Source organism: Bos mutus, chromosome 3 (genome assembly GCF_027580195.1).
Source record: "Bos mutus isolate GX-2022 chromosome 3, NWIPB_WYAK_1.1, whole genome shotgun sequence".
Classification (NCBI taxonomy): Eukaryota; Metazoa; Chordata; class Mammalia; order Artiodactyla; family Bovidae; genus Bos; species Bos mutus.
Window position 1 is genome coordinate 108,335,506 of NC_091619.1, and position 19,432 is coordinate 108,354,937.

At 40.4% G+C, this 19,432-nt stretch overlaps 1 protein-coding gene across 2 annotated transcripts; it reads left to right on the top strand.

Moving 5' to 3' along the window:
* The first annotated feature begins 757 nt into the window (after positions 1-757).
* On the top strand, positions 758-16,720 carry SFPQ (splicing factor proline and glutamine rich). 2 transcript variants are annotated; one of them, XM_070368459.1, is made up of 13 exons: positions 758-1,694; positions 2,377-2,565; positions 2,876-3,177; positions 3,279-3,374; positions 4,175-4,371; positions 4,470-4,554; positions 4,851-4,968; positions 5,370-5,418; positions 5,499-5,620; positions 8,044-11,194; positions 14,282-14,330; positions 15,206-15,289; positions 16,629-16,720. In XM_070368459.1, exons 1-10 carry the CDS (start codon positions 867-869, stop codon positions 8,179-8,181), a joined length of 2,124 nt encoding a protein of 707 aa, XP_070224560.1. In that variant the 5' UTR covers positions 758-866; the 3' UTR covers positions 8,182-11,194; positions 14,282-14,330; positions 15,206-15,289; positions 16,629-16,720. The 2 variants fall into 2 exon arrangements, with proteins under 2 accessions (XP_070224560.1, XP_070224561.1); XM_070368460.1 differs by lacking the exon at positions 8,044-11,194.
* The last annotated feature ends 2,712 nt before the right edge of the window (positions 16,721-19,432 follow it).

Sequence of the window (19,432 nt, forward strand, 5' to 3'; positions counted from 1 at the left end):
AGAACACTGGAGTGGGTTGCCATTTCCTTCTCCAATGCATGAAAGTAAAAAGTGAAAGTGAAGTCGCTCAGTCGTGTCCGACTCTTTGCGACCCTATGGACTGCAGCCTACCAGGCTCCGCCGTCCATGGGATTTTCCAGGCAAGAGTACTGGAGTGGGGTGCCATTGCTTTCTCCGAAACAGTCTACATATATACCACAAAATCAAGGCCTTTTTGAGCAAAAGAACACTCACTTAAGCCTATTGAGACACTTATACTGCTAGAACCAATACTCCAATGAGGTTCCAAAATCAAATCAGTAAATGCTGTGTACGAAATCTGTAAATTTTTCTCTAATTCCATTGGCCCAGCACAAAGCTAATTTATGCTTTTGAACTGGAGACTACTGTTGTTTCTGTGGAAAGATACCAGCAGTCTGCTCATAAAGGCAATCAAGAAAGAAAAGGGTCTTCTAACATCTCTCCCCAGGAGCTGATAGGGCCCTGGGTGTTTGCTTTCACGGGAAAATTGCTCTGGAAAACCCATTCAAATATCTCCCAGCAAATCACGGTGGCCTACAGACAACTCCTTTACCGCTCATTGGCCGACTGAAATCTTCAACCACTCCATTCCTCCCGCCTCTCATCGAGAGCCAATAGGAGAGATGAGATCTTCGTAACCTAGCGTCACCAAGCACAGTACTTGCAATTGGCTATTGGAGCTACCGATCGAGAAGTAGGCGGGGCCATGCCAGCAGGCCTATATAAGAAGAGGACAAAGGCGGCGCGCCGCCTGTGTCATCCGCCATCTTGTGCGAAGCAAGGTGGCCTCCACGTTCCCTGAACGTCTTCTCCGCTTTTGCCTCGACCGCCCCTTGATCACAGACATGTCTCGGGACCGGTTCCGAAGCCGGGGCGGTGGCGGTGGCGGCTTCCACCGACGCGGAGGAGGAGGCGGCCGCGGCGGTCTCCACGACTTCCGCTCCCCGCCGCCCGGCATGGGCCTCAATCAGAATCGCGGACCCATGGGGCCCGTGCCGGGCCAAGGTGGCCCCAAGCCTCAGATCCCGCCACCGCCTCCTCACCAGCAACAGCAGCAGCCACCGCCGCAGCAGCCGCCACCACAGCAGCCGCCGCCGCTTCAGCCCCCGCCGCACCAGCCGCCCCATCAGCAGCCGCCGCACCAGCAGCCGCCGCCGCCGCCACAGGACTCATCTAAGTCTGTTGTTCCTCAAGGACCCGGTTCGGCTCCCGGAGTAGGCAGCGCCCCTCCGGCCACCGGCTCGGCGCCGCCCGCCACACCCCCGACCTCGGGGGCCCCCACGGGGCCAGGCCCCACCCCGACCCCGCCGCCCGCTGTCACCTCGGCGCCCCCAGGTGCGCCTCCACCGGCTCCGCCGAGCAGTGGGGTGCCCACCACCCCCCCTCAGGCTGGGGGCCCGCCGCCTCCACCACCTGCAGGGGGCCCGGTGCCCGGGCCTAAGCAGGGCCCGGGACCCGGCGGCCCCAAGGGCGGCAAAATGCCAGGCGGGCCGAAGCCTGGCGGCGGCCCGGGCCTAAGCACTCCTGGCGGCCACCCTAAGCCGCCGCACCGAGGTGGCGGGGAGCCCCGCGGGGGCCGGCAGCACCATCCGCCCTACCACCAGCAGCACCACCAAGGGCCGCCGCCCGGAGGGCCCGGCGGCCGCAGCGAGGAAAAGATTTCGGACTCTGAGGTGAGTGTTAACCTGAGCTACGCGTCGGTTTTTCTAAGATGGCGGCGGCCCCTCTCCCCGCCCTCCATTTTGTCGGAGACCGGAAAGGGCGCCTGCGCGCGGGAGGCCGGGGTGGGTGGGCGGGGCTGCGGGATTGAGGGGCGGACGGCGCGGGTCCGCTAGCGGCATCCCTGGGGAGGCCTCCGGGCTGGCAGCGGGTGGTTTGAGGAAAGTTTGATGGGCCCTGTTAAAGCTAACGGATCCTGGGGTCTAGAGTAAAGAGTATAGCTTGAAATTTAGGACTGACGACATCGGTCGAGTTTTTCTCTTAACGCTTAGCCACAGGTTTCGTCGTTGACAACAGTTTTAATCGTTTTATTCATACCCTTCCATCCTTTTAATTTTTGTCCACTATAGTTTTGATGCTGTCAGGGACGTTAGGCATAAACGGTTGACGAGGTTCCTGATACAGACAGAGCCTACTCTCTAAAGAGACTTCTCAAGAGTATTAGGATGGTTTAGGCTTTTTAATGTTATGAGTGATTACTTTGGAAGTCCGGTTAGGCATGTAATACGATCTTTAAAGGCAACAGAAGAGCAACCCGATTGGATTGGTAACATACTCAGTTTTGGGAAAAGACTATTGGTTCTTCCTACTTGCAGGGGTACCTTGTATCTGAAAGTTTCCTTCCTTTTATATCAGGGGTTTAAAGCCAACTTGTCACTCCTGAGGAGGCCTGGAGAGAAAACTTACACCCAGCGGTGTCGGTTGTTTGTTGGTAATCTACCTGCAGACATCACGGAGGATGAATTCAAAAGACTTTTTGCTAAATATGGAGAACCAGGAGAAGTTTTTATAAACAAAGGCAAAGGATTTGGATTTATTAAGCTTGTGAGTTTAGTTTTTGTGTTTTTCTGGTGGAATTACCTTTTTTTTTTTTTTTTACTACTACATAGTGTTTTCTGAACCAGCAACTTTATAAAGTTTTCATCAGTAACAGAAAAGATGTAGTCTCTCTATAGTGCATAATAGTATGTAAAACGGGCGATTGGGTGGTAAGTGTCAGGGAAGACTGCTTCGAGATAAGTTGAATTGAGCTGGCAGAAGAATAGGATTGGGGGTTAGACTCGTAACAATTTTAGGGTGGGCATTAGCCAGTTTTGAGGTCATTAACTTTGAGTGTATGTCTTGATGCTTTCAGGAATCTAGAGCGTTGGCTGAAATAGCTAAAGCTGAACTTGATGATACACCCATGAGAGGTAGACAGCTTCGGGTTCGATTTGCCACACATGCTGCTGCCCTTTCTGTTCGAAATCTTTCACCTTATGTTTCCAATGAACTGTTGGAAGAAGCTTTTAGCCAGTTTGGTCCTATTGAAAGGGCTGTTGTAATTGTGGATGATCGTGGAAGATCTACAGGGAAAGGCATTGTTGAATTTGCTTCTAAACCAGCAGCAAGAAAAGCATTTGAAAGATGCAGTGAAGGTGTTTTCTTACTGACAACGTAAGTTTTTATGTTTATCTTAGTAACTCTTACTTACTAACTTACGAAGAAATTGCGATACAGATGGAACAAAATTAAGATGGAACCATTTTTGTTGTTAGAACTCCTCGTCCAGTCATTGTGGAACCACTTGAACAGTTAGATGATGAAGACGGTCTTCCTGAAAAACTTGCCCAGAAGAATCCAATGTATCAAAAGTAAGAACAATTTCTTAAAGTACAAAAGAGAACTTGTTCATTTTTTTGTTTGTTTTAAGTTTTTAATTTTGTTTTGGGGTATAGCAGATTGACAGTGTTCGATAGTTCCAGGTGAACTGCAAATGGACTCAGCCATGCATGCACATGTATTCATTCTCCCCCAAACGCCCGTCCCATCCTCTCTGCCCTGTAGCATTGAGCAAAGTTCTCTGTGCTGTACAGTAGGTTCTTGTTGGTTATCTATTTTAAATAATAGGAATGTGTGCATGTCTTACCCAAACTCTTAACTATCCTTTCCCCTTCAGCAACCGTAAGTTCGGAGAACTTGATAATTTTTCAGTTTTGCTTAATATGTACAAAAATCTTAGATACGCTTAATGAAAAGCTCAGGTTTAGAAAGCTAGAGGATTTGAAGCAGTCATTCAAATACCTAGTGGTTGTTTCTGTGGTAGCTATATTTTTATATGCAATCTTGTTTTGTTCTTAACAGTTGTTAAGATGTGTTGTAGATGTCCTGGTTTTTCAGGGTTGGAAAAATATTCTTTGAATTGAAACTTGGCTTGGGAAGTGGAATTAGGACAGTGAGGAAGGTAGGATTGATCCTCATTGCCTGTGTTACTGTCTAGTATCATCCTGGAATGTGTAAAGAGATAAGATAACTAAGAATCAAGGTAATTTTTGCCTTCCAGTATTTCTTAGAAGTGAGCAGCCAGTGGAAGGACCAGTGATTTTTAGGGGACATCAGATACATATATTTCTTGTGTGCATCCATAAATTGGTTCATATTTAAATATTGTCAGGGAGAGAGAAACCCCTCCTCGTTTTGCCCAGCATGGGACATTTGAGTATGAGTATTCTCAGCGGTGGAAGTCCCTTGATGAAATGGAAAAACAGCAGCGGGAACAAGTTGAAAAAAACATGAAAGATGCAAAAGACAAATTGGAAAGTGAAATGGAAGATGCCTATCATGAGCATCAGGCAAATCTTTTGCGTCAAGGTAAAATACCTTCTGAATTTTGCCGGTAGGATCATTTGCCTTTTGAGCGTATTAGAATTTGTTAATGTGAATCTCTAACAGAATTTTCCAATGTTCAGATCTAATGCGACGCCAGGAAGAATTAAGACGCATGGAAGAACTGCACAATCAAGAAATGCAGAAACGTAAAGAGATGCAATTGAGGTACAATTTTGTCAAACCTTTGTTTCAGTGTTAAGTGTACCTAAATTTTGCAGGTGAGTCAATTGAGGTACAGAGATATTAAATACTATGTCAGTGTTGGTTTAATGCTTAAATTGTGAAATAGAGGTTTCTGTTATATGGCTCATTTACTTTGCTGGAATACATTTAGGGCTTTTCTCCTTAGTCCCAACCTTCCATTTGCTGTAATGCTCTTGAGTAAACTACTAGTTTCCTTCAAGCTGAATTTTTTTAATGTGCATAAAGTTTTTGTTTACATACTTGATGAATATTTCCAGGCAAGAGGAAGAACGACGTAGGAGGGAAGAAGAGATGATGATTCGTCAACGTGAGATGGAAGAACAGATGAGACGCCAAAGAGAGGAAAGTTATAGTCGGATGGGCTATATGGATCCAGTAAGTAAACTTTTGCAATGTAATTGGAGTTTTCTACAGAATTTGTGGATACCTAGGGTGCAGTTTATTCAGTTAAATGTCACTTTTCACATGGTAGCTATTCTACCTTTTTCTTTCTTTCTTTTTAACCCAAGTGTTTATGATTGATGGGCCTTGAGTTTTACCTTCTTGGGTGGGCCAAAAGATTTCATTGGTTAGGAAGAAGCTTGCTTTATAGGTTTTTTGATAATGGCATCTTTAAAAAAATCACCTAATTGGTTTTTTCCTTTAAGTTGAAAACAATTTTTGTTCAGCTTTGGAAATTCCTTGTTAGGGAATTTCCAAGTTAAGAATTACCAAGTTAAGAATGCTTGGTATGGGTTTAGTAGAAGTGTATGAAAGGATTTTTTTTTTAATTTCAGAGAGAAAGAGACATGAGAATGGGTGGTGGAGGAGCAATGAACATGGGAGGTAAGAATGAAAATTAAATTAGTAATATTAATGAAGAGCAGTATTTTGGTTGAGGGGTAACCAGCATTTTTGTTTCCTAGATCCCTATGGCTCAGGAGGCCAGAAATTTCCACCTCTAGGTGGTGGTGGTGGCATAGGTTATGAAGCTAATCCTGGCGTTCCACCGGCAACAATGAGTGGTTCCATGATGGGAAGCGACATGGTAATGTATCTTGTGGGACATAGTTCAAAAGGAAATTCTCATTCTCACAACTTATGTGTGTGTGTTTTTTTTGTTTTTGTTTTTTTAAGTAGGTGACTGGACTTCTTTTAGTTCCCCTATCGTGTAAATCCGTAATATTGGTGAATACCTTGGCAACATAGAAGAACTCAATGTGGTAACCACCTGATAAGGTTGCCAACAAAAAGTCAATACTGTTAGTATGTTGGGAGTTACCTTTGGCAATAAGTAGACTTAGGTGCTTTCCATTATATTGCTTGTGTACTTTTGCACAATAGTTCATGGCAAATCCAAATTCTAAATGTTAGATACTACTGATTATTCTACATCCAAGTGAGAGTAATCAAATGGCAAGTTGTCATTCATAAAGCTGGTATTTGCCATAAGTGTGAATCAGACTTGTTTGTAGCTTGTAGCTTTAGGCATGTTTTAGCAATGTTTAGGACTTTGACCTACATTTGGTGTGACTTTATCCATGAAAAGGGAATTGTTTAGTCTTCGGACTCGTCGTTTCCCTCCTGTTGGGCCTGTCTTTAGGTGTACTTTCTAAAATAAATGGACATCTCTTTTGCTACAGAATAGCAAAAGTCACTTATTTTTTAGCATACTAGTTGTGTGCATTTGATCTGAACCTTCTTGATGGTGTCATATTTTAGCTGTACAGATAGCGTGTCAGGATCCTTTAGAACAACCAAGAGAATTGGTCTGAGTGGTGATACCGGGATTTTACAATCCTTAGAAGAACTGAATATTGGCTGTAGAGGTGGGTTTGGAGAAAAGTGCTTTGTCACAACCGAATTGAATCTAATTAGTTCATCTACAGTCTTTTGGCAAAGGAGAGAAGCTGCAGTATATAGCTCACTAGATTCATTTTACAAATAATAAGGATTTAGAATGGGGCTTCATCTGCTTAAGGCTTTGAAGATTAGAATCATAAATAGTTGGAGGGTTAAATGTAGCGCTGTTAGCTTCAAAATGAATTTTAAAAATAATGTGAGTTATATTTTGGTTTATATGCTTCCTAATAGTCAGATGTAGGTTATATATCAAATTTGTAACTAATTTTGACACGATGTTCCCACAATTCAGATTCTATAGTCCTTGTGACGTGTAGCTTCTGGATTCTAAGATGATGTGGTAACAAACCCCCAAATTTCCTTTTCACCTTTTTGAGATAATACAATGCTCTGAAAACCTAAAATTGTTAGGATTTTGAAATAGTTGGAAGGATTAGGATTTAGTCTTGAGTAGCCCTGTAGTATTTTATAGGAAGCATGTTGAAATTATTTATAATAACATTTTTAAACCCTGATGCCTTTTTTAATTTCTGGGGGGTTTTGTTGGATTTTTGTTCTGTTTTGGGGCTTTGTTTTGTGTTTTGAGCAATACTCTTAATAATTGGTCTGCTTTATATGAATTTGAGAGATAGTTCAGGCTGCTGTGCTTGCATATCTGTAGGGTTACTCTGTTTGGGATCATAGGTTTCTAGGACTAGAATTAACCTAAAACAAGATGGAATAAAGTCCTGCTTTATGGCAGTCACTTAAGCTTGGTATTAATGCTGTTTGGGAGACACCCAAAACACGGAATCATAACTGTCGGGACTTTTCACAGACATAAGGGAAAATGAAAAGTTGGGCTGTTATGAGGGTGGGCTGTATATTCAGTTAATTTGCAACTATAAAGAACAGTACTGTGAACATAATATCTCTGGTTTTATGTAGTGATGGCTGTGAAGGTGATATACTTGGAGAGAATATGGCAACACTTTTAAATCAAATTACTGTGCCGGTTAAGTGACTAAACCTATTAGTCTTCTATTCTTTTTCTTTTTGTAGTCTGGTAGCATTTTATTAAAAACTTTGAACCTTTTAAGATTTCTGCAACTTAGCAGATGTGTCTTAAGATCTTGAAAAGCACAAGGTTTCTTATGCAGCACATACCACTAACTGGTGAGTAGGTCTTTGTCACTTCATTGAGTGAATTGAATCTGTCTGGTTGGGCTTGTTAGGCTTACTTGGAAATTAAATTTCCTGTTCAGACCTTGAAAGTGAGAAGTTTGTAAGCTTTTCAGTGGGTTAATCTGATGTGAAATTTCTTAAAACTCATTTTGGAATGGGTTTTCACATCTGCACTAATTCTTAAATTTTTTAGCACTACAGGGAAGATCTATTCTTTGAAACAGGTGTATGAGAATGGCTCAAGTGGGAACATACCACAAGGCATGTATTATCGTAAACTAATTTTCAAATTACCCTTTTTTCCTTTCTATGTTCCCGGTACCTGTGGATCGACTCATTGGTGATTGTATCGACGAACGTTGACTACGGAACCTTCTAAAATATTTACTTAACACACATGGACATCAACTACATATAATGAACTGTTAATTACTGTTCCAATAGCGTACTGAGCGCTTTGGGCAGGGAGGTGCGGGACCTGTGGGTGGACAGGGTCCTAGAGGAATGGGGCCTGGAACTCCAGCAGGATATGGTAGAGGGAGAGAAGAGTATGAAGGCCCAAACAAAAAACCCCGATTTTAGATGTGATATCTAGGCTTTCATTCCAGTTTGTTTTTGTCTTTTCTTGTTTAGATAACCAGTCTTTTAAATTCTTGCATTTTAGTAAGAAAGCAACCTTTTTATGGATGTTAGCAGTTTATTGACCTAATATTTGTAAATGGTCTGTTGGGGCAGGTAAAATTATGTAATGCAGTGTTTGCAACAGGGGATTTTTTTTTTCCTTTTTTTTTTGCCTTTTTTTTTTTAAACTGTATAATGTCCCTCAAGTTACGGCAGTGTACCTGTGCCACTGAATTTCCAAAGTGTACCAATTTTTTATTTTACTGTGCTTCAAATAAATAGAAAAAATAGTTATGATATTGATCTTCAACTTTGCCATTCATGCTTCTATGCACATTAGGCTAGGTATTCCACTTGGAAAGCATAAGCGTGTCTAGGCCTTTGAATGGCATATGCCATTTCTGGGAAATGTTATTTGTAGGCTAAGTATTGCTTTCTACTTATAAGTACCCCCTTGTTTTAAAAAGAAGAAATGCTTACTGAAGTAGTTTCATGATTTGATTTGTTTGGCAAGGAAGCAAGCTGGTGCTAAGTATTTTTAAATGGCTATGTAAGCAAAGCTGAACTGTAAATCTTCATCCAGGAATGTGTATCAAGATTATGGAATGGGTGTAAGACTATTGGTAGGGGGAGAAAGTGGTTATGACTTAAATGGATCTTTTATGGCCCTATGATCTATTCTTTCCTTGAAAGTTTCTGAAGAAAAAGTGGAAAGATCATTTTGTTGCATTCCTCCATTCTTGTTTTTTAAAAAACGAGTCCCAAGCCCTACAAATGGCTTGTATTGAACTTTCACATTTGAATTAAAGATTGTTAAACATGAAGCCTTTTCATGTATTACTTTTAAGTGATTTATAAAGGTGGAGTTTAGTGTGAATAATTTAAAAATAAGAGGTATAGTTAATCATAAAGTAGGTTAGAAATGTATATACTTGTAATCTAACTTTTTACATCTCCTTGTGCTACTTCTATTGGGCAAAATCTGTAGGACTATGAAAAAAACTAGTCTGTTTTCTAAGAGCTTGTAGTGACTGTTAATAACATAGGGTTGCAGAGAACCATTCGTAGGAAACATTTTTGTTTTTCATAGTTTCCTTTTGATGTGGCACAAAATCTGGAGACAGTTGCTCGTGCTACACAGTACAGATGTTCCTTCCTCCCACCATAAAGCTTTCGGAGTGTTTCGATGGTGGTGTCAGTTTAACGTCAACTTCATTGACTCTCCTTCCATCAGAGACATTTTGACTTATTAATAAAATAGATTGATACTGGTGTCTGTTAGTACAATGGGAACACCTGCTTTCCCAGTGTATTTTTAAGCAGAGGAACAATTTCCTAAAAGTAGTAGGTAAAGTAATTGAATGGTTTGGCTTTGATTTTAGCTGTTTCCATTCTAATTTGTACATTATAGAACTCTTACTGTGGAATGTGTCTTCCTCCTTTTCACCTCTTTTAGTGTTAATTGGCAAAAGTAAAATTCTAAATCAAATCTTTAAATGCTGAAGTAAGTTTAGTATTGTGCCTGAGTACAAAGGGAAACCTATAGTTGAAACAATTGAGCACTGTGCATAGGAAACCTGTTAATACTAAAACACTAGTGGAATGTAAAGGCATGCCACCAAATTCTGGTTGTGTGACTGACAGGTACCTGGTGTGCTAATTAAGGGAGAGAATCTCGTTAGAAAATGTTCATTATTTCTGTTCACCAAGACACTTGGAAATGAGTAGTTCTACCATAATAATAGGAGGAAGTTTTGTCCCAAGTCATTAATTGGTGATAATGTATGAGATTTTCTGTATTGGAAACAAGGGTCTTGATTTGAAAGGAGTCCATTACAATTTGAATTGTATGGTAGGGACTCCGTTAATGATAAGAAAATAAGGGGTGTTCATGGGACACCCACAGAGGGTGAACTTGAATGTGTGGGTGGGGGCTGGTGGGGAAATGGGAAAATCTGCCTATAAAATTAATGTTTCAGTTTATTTTTCAGATTACATGCCTTTCTTTGTAAAGGGATGCTGGCACAGACCCCTAAAATAAGCTTTTCGTAGTACTGTACCTTTGAAGAGTGGTGAAGGATGCTAATGGATTATCTCCTAAAAGTTGTGGTTTTGATAGACTTACTGTGCAGAATTGCTAAACATGGTTTAGCAAATAATGTTGCTTAGTTTTAACTAAGTTTTGACTTTTATCACTGAAATAGCAGTGTATCAAGGGTTGTAAGCTACTCAGACTTTGAACAAGTCCTGCAATGTATATGATAGCCTAATGTGAATTTAAATCATCTCAAAAAGTAGATTCCTAAAAGCTGATTTACGAAACTTGGGGTGGGAAAGGGAAGGTAGTATTTTAGAGGTATTTTGGCCAGTCTTCTCATTTAAAGAAACCACCTGCCCCCATTTCCTCTTCTCCACTTTCTCTCATAATTTTAAGAGGAACACTTGATTGTTTTTAAACTAACTGCTCCTCTTATTACTCCTTATCTTCAAAAAATGCATTCTCTAAGAGATCCCAGTGTATTTAATAGGGACTTTAGAAACTTAACCCATTGGTTCATGTTCAGTGAAACCATAATCCTCTTGGCTTAAAACACTAATTAAACTTCTAAGAAGTACTGTAAACCCCACCACTCTTTATTAGATGTATTATATCACTAATATAAATAGACAATAATTTGGGAAATTGTAATGTTACGCCTGTGCAATTTTTGTAAGTGGCATATCATGGCAGATCAAAATTCAGATACTTGGCTTTTCTTGGGCAAGCCACTAAGTTTGTGGCGGAATATTTTCTGGTGTTCTTGGACTGCAATTGTGCACTATTAAAGTAGTGGCCTGCTACATAACTGCATTTAGCCAGCATTTCTGCAGTGCGTAACTGTGAGGAACGTAGTACCGCAAATGGCAATGGACATTAGGACCCGGATGTAGTATTCCTGCTTGCTCCGAGATTCTCATTGCCGACTGCATACAGGTAGGTAACAAGCAATATAATCTAACTTGGTGACTTGCTATGTACTTTTATTCCGTGGGCATTCTGACATCATACTTCTGACAATGAAATTACAGTGCAGCACCTAACACGTGTATGATAAAGCTAGCTTATATCAAAACTGTGTGGGTTTGGGTTAGAGCTGTAATTTGTCAGGCAGAATTCAGTGCTGTTGCAGTTCTCAGATAAAAAGTGCAAACTTGAGTATTTGGTATGTATCTGATTCAGTTGTGTGGTTTTTGGTTGCATCGTAACTGAACATAACATGAAACACATCAGTGGTGTGGGGGAGAGGGGACCATACCATATTTGGAAAGTAGAGTGCTTTTAGCATCTTGACACAGACTGTATACAGCACGTGACAATTAGTTTCTGTTATAGCAAACTGACCTTCCCAGAGGTCAGCAATATCAATTTCAGAGTGCAATCTTGGTTATTACTCCACAGGGTTGAGTGAATTAAAACTAAAAGTACAGTTTTTTTTTTTTTTGCAATGTGATTTGAACTTTTTTTAAATGGGCTCCATGGGAACAGCTTTGTTACTAACTGGGGGCATAGATGGGAATCTAACATGAATAGTTCAAGTTCTGTGATTTGTCTAAATATGTCTATACTCTAAACCTGGGGGAAGATGGTGTGGCATGTTGACTTGCCTATTGAATACATGTTGGGAATCATTTCCCAACTGTAAGACTTCGTCGTATTCTGTAGGATAACTGCAAATGTTCAGGGTAGCTTTTTGAATTTGGTTCCCTTAGCTTTTTAGGGATGAGATGTTGCAATCCAAACTGTTCAATTACCAAAATAGTAAGGCTTCAAAAGCACCCTCTCTGTTGTTCAGGATTTAAGCTTTGCATCAACAGTTGTTCCAGACCTCAATTCAACTGAACATTGGTCTATGAACTGATTTTTAGCTAGCATGCATGAGAAATAGCTTTCATGTATAATGTTTTCTGCTCTGTAACTGGAAAGTTTGGTTTACTTCGCATAAATGTTGGCAAAACTCTTCATGATTATGAGAATTTCTTTTGTATCAAAAATGGCTTGCTCTTTGGCAAGCAGTTCACATGGTGGGGACAGACTTGTAACTTTAATATGCAGTCCATTCAACCAAATGACTTGACTCCTGCTAGACGAAAGAACAAATGGTGACTAGTTTAGCTCTGTATTAGTAATACAATGTACCTCAAACGTAATGCTCAGTATTAGTGACAATAGTGTCATGAAATTGGCATGCAATTCTGATGGGGTTTTCCTATGGCATAATCCATGAAGTTGGTAGCCAACACTTGGCTACCGTGGCTCAGTGATTGTTTAGAAATAAAAGATCAGGTTTATTTCTTAACAGTCAATAACACTTTTGAGAGAATGTACTTAATACATGGACATCATTGGGTTGGGGGGTAATTTTGCTTCATTCTGCTTATTTCAAGATGAATAGGCTTTTGCACTTTCAATGAGAAACCTGTGACTTAAGTTGATTCTTACTAGTTTCGATTTGTATGCAGCTGTAATTTGTGAATTTTAGTGCAGAGGGTCTTTTTAAAAATCAGTCAAAAAACGGGATAAACGGGTTTCAATAGTAACTATATCCCAGGTGCTTGCATTGTATTTCATAGTCTTTTCTTATTACAAACAAAAATTATTTTTAATGACAATGGTCGCAAGTTCAGAGGTGTGATGCCAGAATGCATTTTCGTACTGTTAGGCCCTTGGGAATAGATACCGGTGCTTTATGAAAGATGAAAGAAATGCAATGGGTGCTCTTCATATAAGGTTGCAAAACCTACAAAGAATGCATAATAGTCTCATTTTTCCCGATAAAGAGATGCGTGTGACTAGTTTTGGACTTTTAACTTTAATGGGGGTTGCATGTTTCTTATTGTTAATCATTGTCAGCTGCAGTGACATGATCCACAGTCCTGCATTTACTGCCTTAACATTAATGATTTTGGATAGGTTTTAGAGAGCTGGGATGTTTGTTCTGGGCCTTTATTTGGTTTGGGCTTTAGCTGATAACGTTTCAGTGCTCTGTCAGCTAGTGCAGTTCTCAAATGGCTGCCTGTTAGGGAAAGAATTCAGAGGATTTGGCTGCTCCTAATCATCTGTCATTGCTGCTAGATAATGATTGGCAATTTTTAAGACTCAACTGTGGAAATCACACAGTTGCTGGTAAACCATCAAACATAAATGTTGCTTTTGAACACCAGTGCTGAAAAGATTTATTCAGAGGGTGAAAAAGGGGCTGGATGCAGAATAGGATAATCTGGAGAATGGAGGAAGAATGCAAAACGATATAGTATCCCTTATGGATGGTACATGTGCAACAGGGAACTATTTCATATACCCTTGGCAGTCTCTGATAATCAGGGAGGAAGAAAAACCTGGAATTTGGATTAAGGCTGATCTTTCTGGTTTTTGCGCACTGTGGCTCTCCCAGGCATATATAGTGAAGGTGAATGTCTTCTCCCTCAGAAAAACTCAGGTTCCTTGCTGTCCTGATAAGGCATAGCTTCCCTGCCGTAACTTAAAACTCAGTGAGGACTTAAGAGGGAAAGAATGAGGCAAATATATAGGACTGCAGGATAACAACTGCATTGTTGTGTACTGTGGAATGGGGAGGGCACTCTTGGAGGAGGACTGCTGAAGGTGGTCAGTCTACCTGAGAATGGAAGACATACTTGGTGGGGAGCAGGGTATGTGCTTTTATATGAAAAGAGCCGATGTTAAAACTCATTTGGTTAGGTGAACGTTGTCACATACCTTCACATAAGGGATAGTATATTTTGGGTTGCAGTCAAACTTCATTGTGCTCAGACTGGTGAAAATGCAGTTAGGCTTTTGTAAATACAAAGAAGATACAGTTCTCACTCTAATTCAGGTGTCTACTGCTACTTCAGAATGATTTTAGAGTCCACCCACCTCCCCCATGAAGTTTCTTCCTATTTTTTATGCTGTAACTTGCCCCCAATCTTTGTTTCTGGAATTTTACTCTTTAAATTTTGAAATTAGCATTTCTAATCTTCATGCCCTTGTCTTTTATATTAACTTTTTCTTATTATTCTTTAGGTAAGAATGATTGATGTTGGCTGAGAACTGGAGTGCTCATTCACTTGAAGTAAGCTTTCTTGAAAGTCTACCTATTAAGGATTTGGGGTTTGGTTTCTATTTAATGGTTATGATTTGATTTAACTATGTGGGGTGAAAGCTATTTGATTTTTTTTAAGATGTTCACCTCTTGATACCCCTGTATTTTTGTTTTTTAAAATAGATGTGTGTGGGTGTATATGAGTTGGAAAGAGAAAAGGCTGGGAATACTTACTACAAAAATGTTAAACAATAGAAGAAAAAGATGAAGTTAGATCAGAAAAGGCTTGAATTTGTAGAGAAATGCTGTATTTTGTGGTACTCTAAAATCAACTTGGGTCCAATTCAGAAATCTCCTTGAGATTGCTTTCACAGTATAAATTGTGAAGAACAATTGTTCAGTCATTGGTAGGGAGAATTCCTTTAAAGTACATTTGACCTTTGAACAACATGGGTTTGCGCTTCAGGGGTTCACTTAATGATGCTGATTTTTTCCAATAGATACATACTACAATGCCAGGTCTTACCTAAACTAACTGTGAGATTGAAAGTTGCTCAGTTGTGTCTTAACTCTTTGCAACCCCATGGACAGCAGCTTGCCAGGCTCCTTTGTCCATGGAATTATCCAGGCAAGAGTACTGAAGTGGGTAGCCGTTCCTTCTGTAGGACATCTTCCCAACCCAGGGATCGAGCCCAGGTCTTCTCCCTTGCCAGGTGGATTCTTTTTACTGTCTGAGCCACAAGGGAAGCCCATAGCCAAAAGAAAAAAAACCAAACCACTACTGAAATCCAAACCTATGCCAAAATATATACCTGTTGATGTCAGAATAAAGTGTACATGTTAAAAATCAGTTTTGTTCAAGATATGCCAAATATGTTATCATAACAAAGATATTTTAATGATAGGTGGATATAAGTTCTCAAGACGTCACACAGCATGAACTGATCAAGAAAGAAAGCTACAACTTGTTAGACTGATGAAGTATCAAGGTAAGTTGAGATTCTTAACTCTAAACTGTCCTCAGGGACTTGCCTGCAGTCCAGTGGTTAAGATTTCGCCTTCTAATGCAGGGGGTGAGGGTTCAATCCCTGGCAGGGAGTTAAAATCCCACATGCCTCAGGGCCAAAAAACTAAAGCATAAAACAGAAGCAGTCTTGTAACAGATTCAATAAAGACTTTTAAAATGGTCTACATCAAAAAACATCTTTAAAAAAATTGTCTTCAGAAGGAATCTTGGGTGGTGTAAGATAACTGCTTATGTGGATATCTCATTTTAATTTCTTCTGTGTTAAAACTTTTTTGTAGCAAGTATGTTTTTATAACATTTACTTAAATATTTAATCATCTTTTTTTTTTTTTTTTTTTTTTAAGTTTTCTGAGGTGTGGTAGGCCTTGGCTTTAGTCTTGTTTGGCTTGGGAAAAACAGGGACTTAAGTTTTTAATAAAAATATATATAGCTTTATTACCTTTGCATCCATACAACAATGCAGAGGAAGATTCAGAAGATTTGAAGTTCCTATTTTTCATCCAGATAGTTAAATGGTGGAGTCACTGATAGAATAGATGGAAAACAAAATCTAGAGGGTTGGCAATTTTAAAGGGCAATTCAGCTCTGCTTTTCTGGCTAAAAAGCAGTCATAGACATTAGGTAGACAAATGGACAATGACTGTGTTCCAGTAAAGCTGCTTTTTTTTTTTTACAAAATGGGCTGTAGACAGTAGCTTACCTGTCTCATGTAATAAAAATTGCATTTGTTCATGGTATCACTTAGATATAAAGGGCTATCATAATCAGTTGAATTTTAAGCAGAAATGGGAGAATTGAGATCTGTGTCTTATACCTTAGAAAGTATTAGTTGCTCAGTTGTGTTTTAATTCTTGCAACCCCATGGACTGTAGCCCACCAGGCTCCTTTGTCAATGGGATTTCTCAGGCCAAGAATAGTGGAGTGGGTTGCTGTTGCCTTCTCCAGGAGATCTTCCTGACCCAGGGATCAAACTTGGGTCTTCTGCATTGGGGGTGGATTCTTTACTGCCCAAGCCACCAGAGGGTGCCAATTAATGGAGTAGCTTGAAGAGATCTGCCTTTTAAGAGTTTGGTTGTAACTAAAAGTTCTTGTAGAAGATGGAAATAAAATTTAATAAACTCGCTAGGTGAGTCTGGTATTAAAATTATTTGTGCTGCTTAACCCTTATTTATCTAGAGATAATCAAATACTTACGCTACCACATTCTTTGATTAAAGTTTGGTTGTTGCTGATAAATATTTGAGACCTTGATACCTAATTATTAACAACTTTTGGAATAATTGTTTCCTTTTAATTGGCAGGATTACGTGAACTGTGTCCTGAAACCCAGTGAGGAAAAAAGAGCAAAGAGAGGAATCAACCTGTTGTTGAATAAAAATGTTTCGAGATGGGATTTTGTTTTGGTTTGTTTTTAAGTAGGATTCTTCTATTTTTGAGAATTTTTCCATAAGTATCAGCAACTTATTTCTCAGTGGCATTGAAGTCATTCCATATTATAAGTTTAAAACAAATTGCATAATTCAGGATTTATATTTCTTGAGTCCTTTTTGGCAGAGCTGCTTCAGCCTTTTTTTCCACCACCACGCCCCCCCCCCCCAGCTTCTTAATAGCTAATCAACCTGATGCCCTTATTTATTCACGGGTTTAGCTGTCAGTATCTTAAAAATCACCTTCAGGGGCTTCTGGCTGTCCAGTGGACCAGTGCAAGGGGTACAGGTTTGAGCCCTGATTGGGGAATTAAGATCTTATACGCTGCCTGGTGTGGCCTTAAAAAATTGCCTTCAGGCTTCATAAGTTTTAGTCTTGGAGTTAGCATGTGATCGGCAATTGTTAATTGCCACAGAGGTGGCACAGGATGAGATGGTTAGCATCACTGACTTAGATGGACACGAATTTGAGCAAACTACAGGAGATTGAGATGGTGCAAAGTCAGGAGCTTGGTGTGCTTTAGTCCTTGAGATAGCAAAGTCACAACAGATTCTAACGTGACAGTGACTGAACATCAAAGCAATTGCTAAGTAGGTTTTTATGTACTGCTACTGCTAAGTCACTTGAGTCATGTCTGACTCTGTGACCTCATAGCTGGCAGCCCACCAGGCTCCCCTGTCCCTGGGATTCTCCAGGCAAGAACACTGGAGTGGGTTGCCATTTCCTTCTCCAATGCATGAAAGTGATGAAAATGAAGTCGCTCAGTTGTGTCTGACCCTCAGCGACCCCATGGACTGCAGCCTTCCAGGCTCCTCCATCCATGGGATTTTCCAGGCAAGAGTACTGGAGTGGGGTGCCATTGCCTTCTCCATTTTATGTACTATTGTGTATTAGAAAAGGATTACCAAATTATGGTTATGAGTAATTGGGTGTTATTTCACTCAAAGACTGAATTGCATATTGCCAAATACAACATTTTGGTTGTCCTGAGTGGCAATTTCTGTAAACTGGAGTTGAATTTTATGTACAGTGTAATGGGCAAATTCTCAGTTTACCTATAAGTGTAAGGGAAATACTGTTGTAATTTACTATAAAATCTGCTTATCCCCTTCATTCTTGAAAACTCATTAAATTTGACAAGCTGTTCTACAAACCAAATTAATGTGAGGTATATATTCAAAATAATTCTTTAAACTGTTTTTGACAAGTTACATGTTCAGTTGCTAAGTCATGCCCCAACTCTGCAACCCCAGGGGCTGCAGCACACTAGGCTTCTCTGTCCTTCAGTTTCCTGAAGTTTGCTCAAAAAACTCATGTTGATGCCATCCAACCGTCTCATTTTCTTGCCCCCTTCTGCCCTCCTATCTAACTAGCATCAGGGTCTTTCCCAGTGAGTCAACTCTTCGTATCACGTGGCCACAATATTAGAGCTTCCGTGTCAATCCTTTCAATGAATATTCAGTGTTTATTTCCTTTAGGATTGACTGGTTTGATCCTGCTGTCCAAGAGACACAGTCTACAGCACCACAGTTTGAAAGAATCAATTCATTGGCACAGTTCAATGCAAATATATGACTACTGGAGAAACAGCTTTGACTGTATGGACCTTTGTGAAATGTCTCTTGCTTTTTAATATGCTCTTGTATTTGACAAGTTGTTTAACCTCATGCTATATTAGGGTTAAATAAAAATCCCTGCCTTGCAAGGTGTATTGATTAGTTGCTATTTTTAAGTGTGTATAGGGAAGTCAGGGGAGCTTAAGTTGAGAATGAGTCCACAAGGTTTTTAACATACTGTGTATGAGGCATGTAATGTTTTGCACGTCTTCTATCTTTGATGTTAAACTGGGTTGGGAGACTTCCCCAGTGGTCCCGGGTCTTAATCCATCTTCCAATGCAGGGAGTGTAGTTTCAGCCCCTTGGTTGTGGAACTTGATTCCACATGAGCCTGTGACCTGTAGCGCCCATGTGCAGTAACAAGAGAAGCTCAAGCCTGTGCCACAGTGGAGACCCAACACAGCCAAATTTGAAAAAGTTCCAGACATACTTGAGGTCAAGGAGGATGAGAAGGAAAAGACTCGGTTCAGTTCAGTCACTTGGTTGTGTCTGTCTCTTTGGAAACCAATGGACTTCATTCAGCACACCAGGCTTCCCTGTCCATCACCAACTCCCAGAGCCTGCTTAAACTCATGTCCATAGAATCAGTGATGCCATCCAACCATCTCATCCTCTGTCTTCCCTTTCTCCTGCCCTCAATCTTTCCCAGCATCAGGATCTTTTCAAATGAGTCCGTTCTTTGCATCAGGAAGCCAAAGTATTGAGAGTTTAAGCTTCAGCATCAGTCCTTCTGATGAATACTCAGGATGGACCTCCTTTTGGATGGACTGGTTGGATCCCCTTGCAGTCCAAGAGTCTTCTCCAGCACCACAGCTCAAAAGCATCAATTGTTTGGCACTCAGCTTTCTTTATAGTCCCAACTCTCACATCCATACAGGACTGCTGGGAAATAGCTTTGACTAGATGGACCTTTGCTGGCAAAGTAATGTCTATGCTTTTTAATATGCTGCCTAGGTTGGTCATAGCTTTTCTTCCAAGGAGCAAGTGTCTTAATTTCATGGCTGCAGTCACCATCTTCAGTGATTTTGGAGCCCAGAAAAATAGTCTCACTGTTTCTGTTG

Bases quoted from the DNA above. Each gene is read 5' to 3' on its own strand.
- SFPQ (XM_070368459.1), top strand. From the start codon at position 867: ATGTCTCGGGACCGGTTCCGAAGCCGGGGCGGTGGCGGTGGCGGCTTC. The intron at 4,555-4,850 runs GTACAATTTTGT...GAATATTTCCAG, and splicing joins CGTAAAGAGATGCAATTGAG to GCAAGAGGAAGAACGACGTA. The intron at 5,621-8,043 runs GTAATGTATCTT...CTGTTCCAATAG, and splicing joins CCATGATGGGAAGCGACATG to CGTACTGAGCGCTTTGGGCA.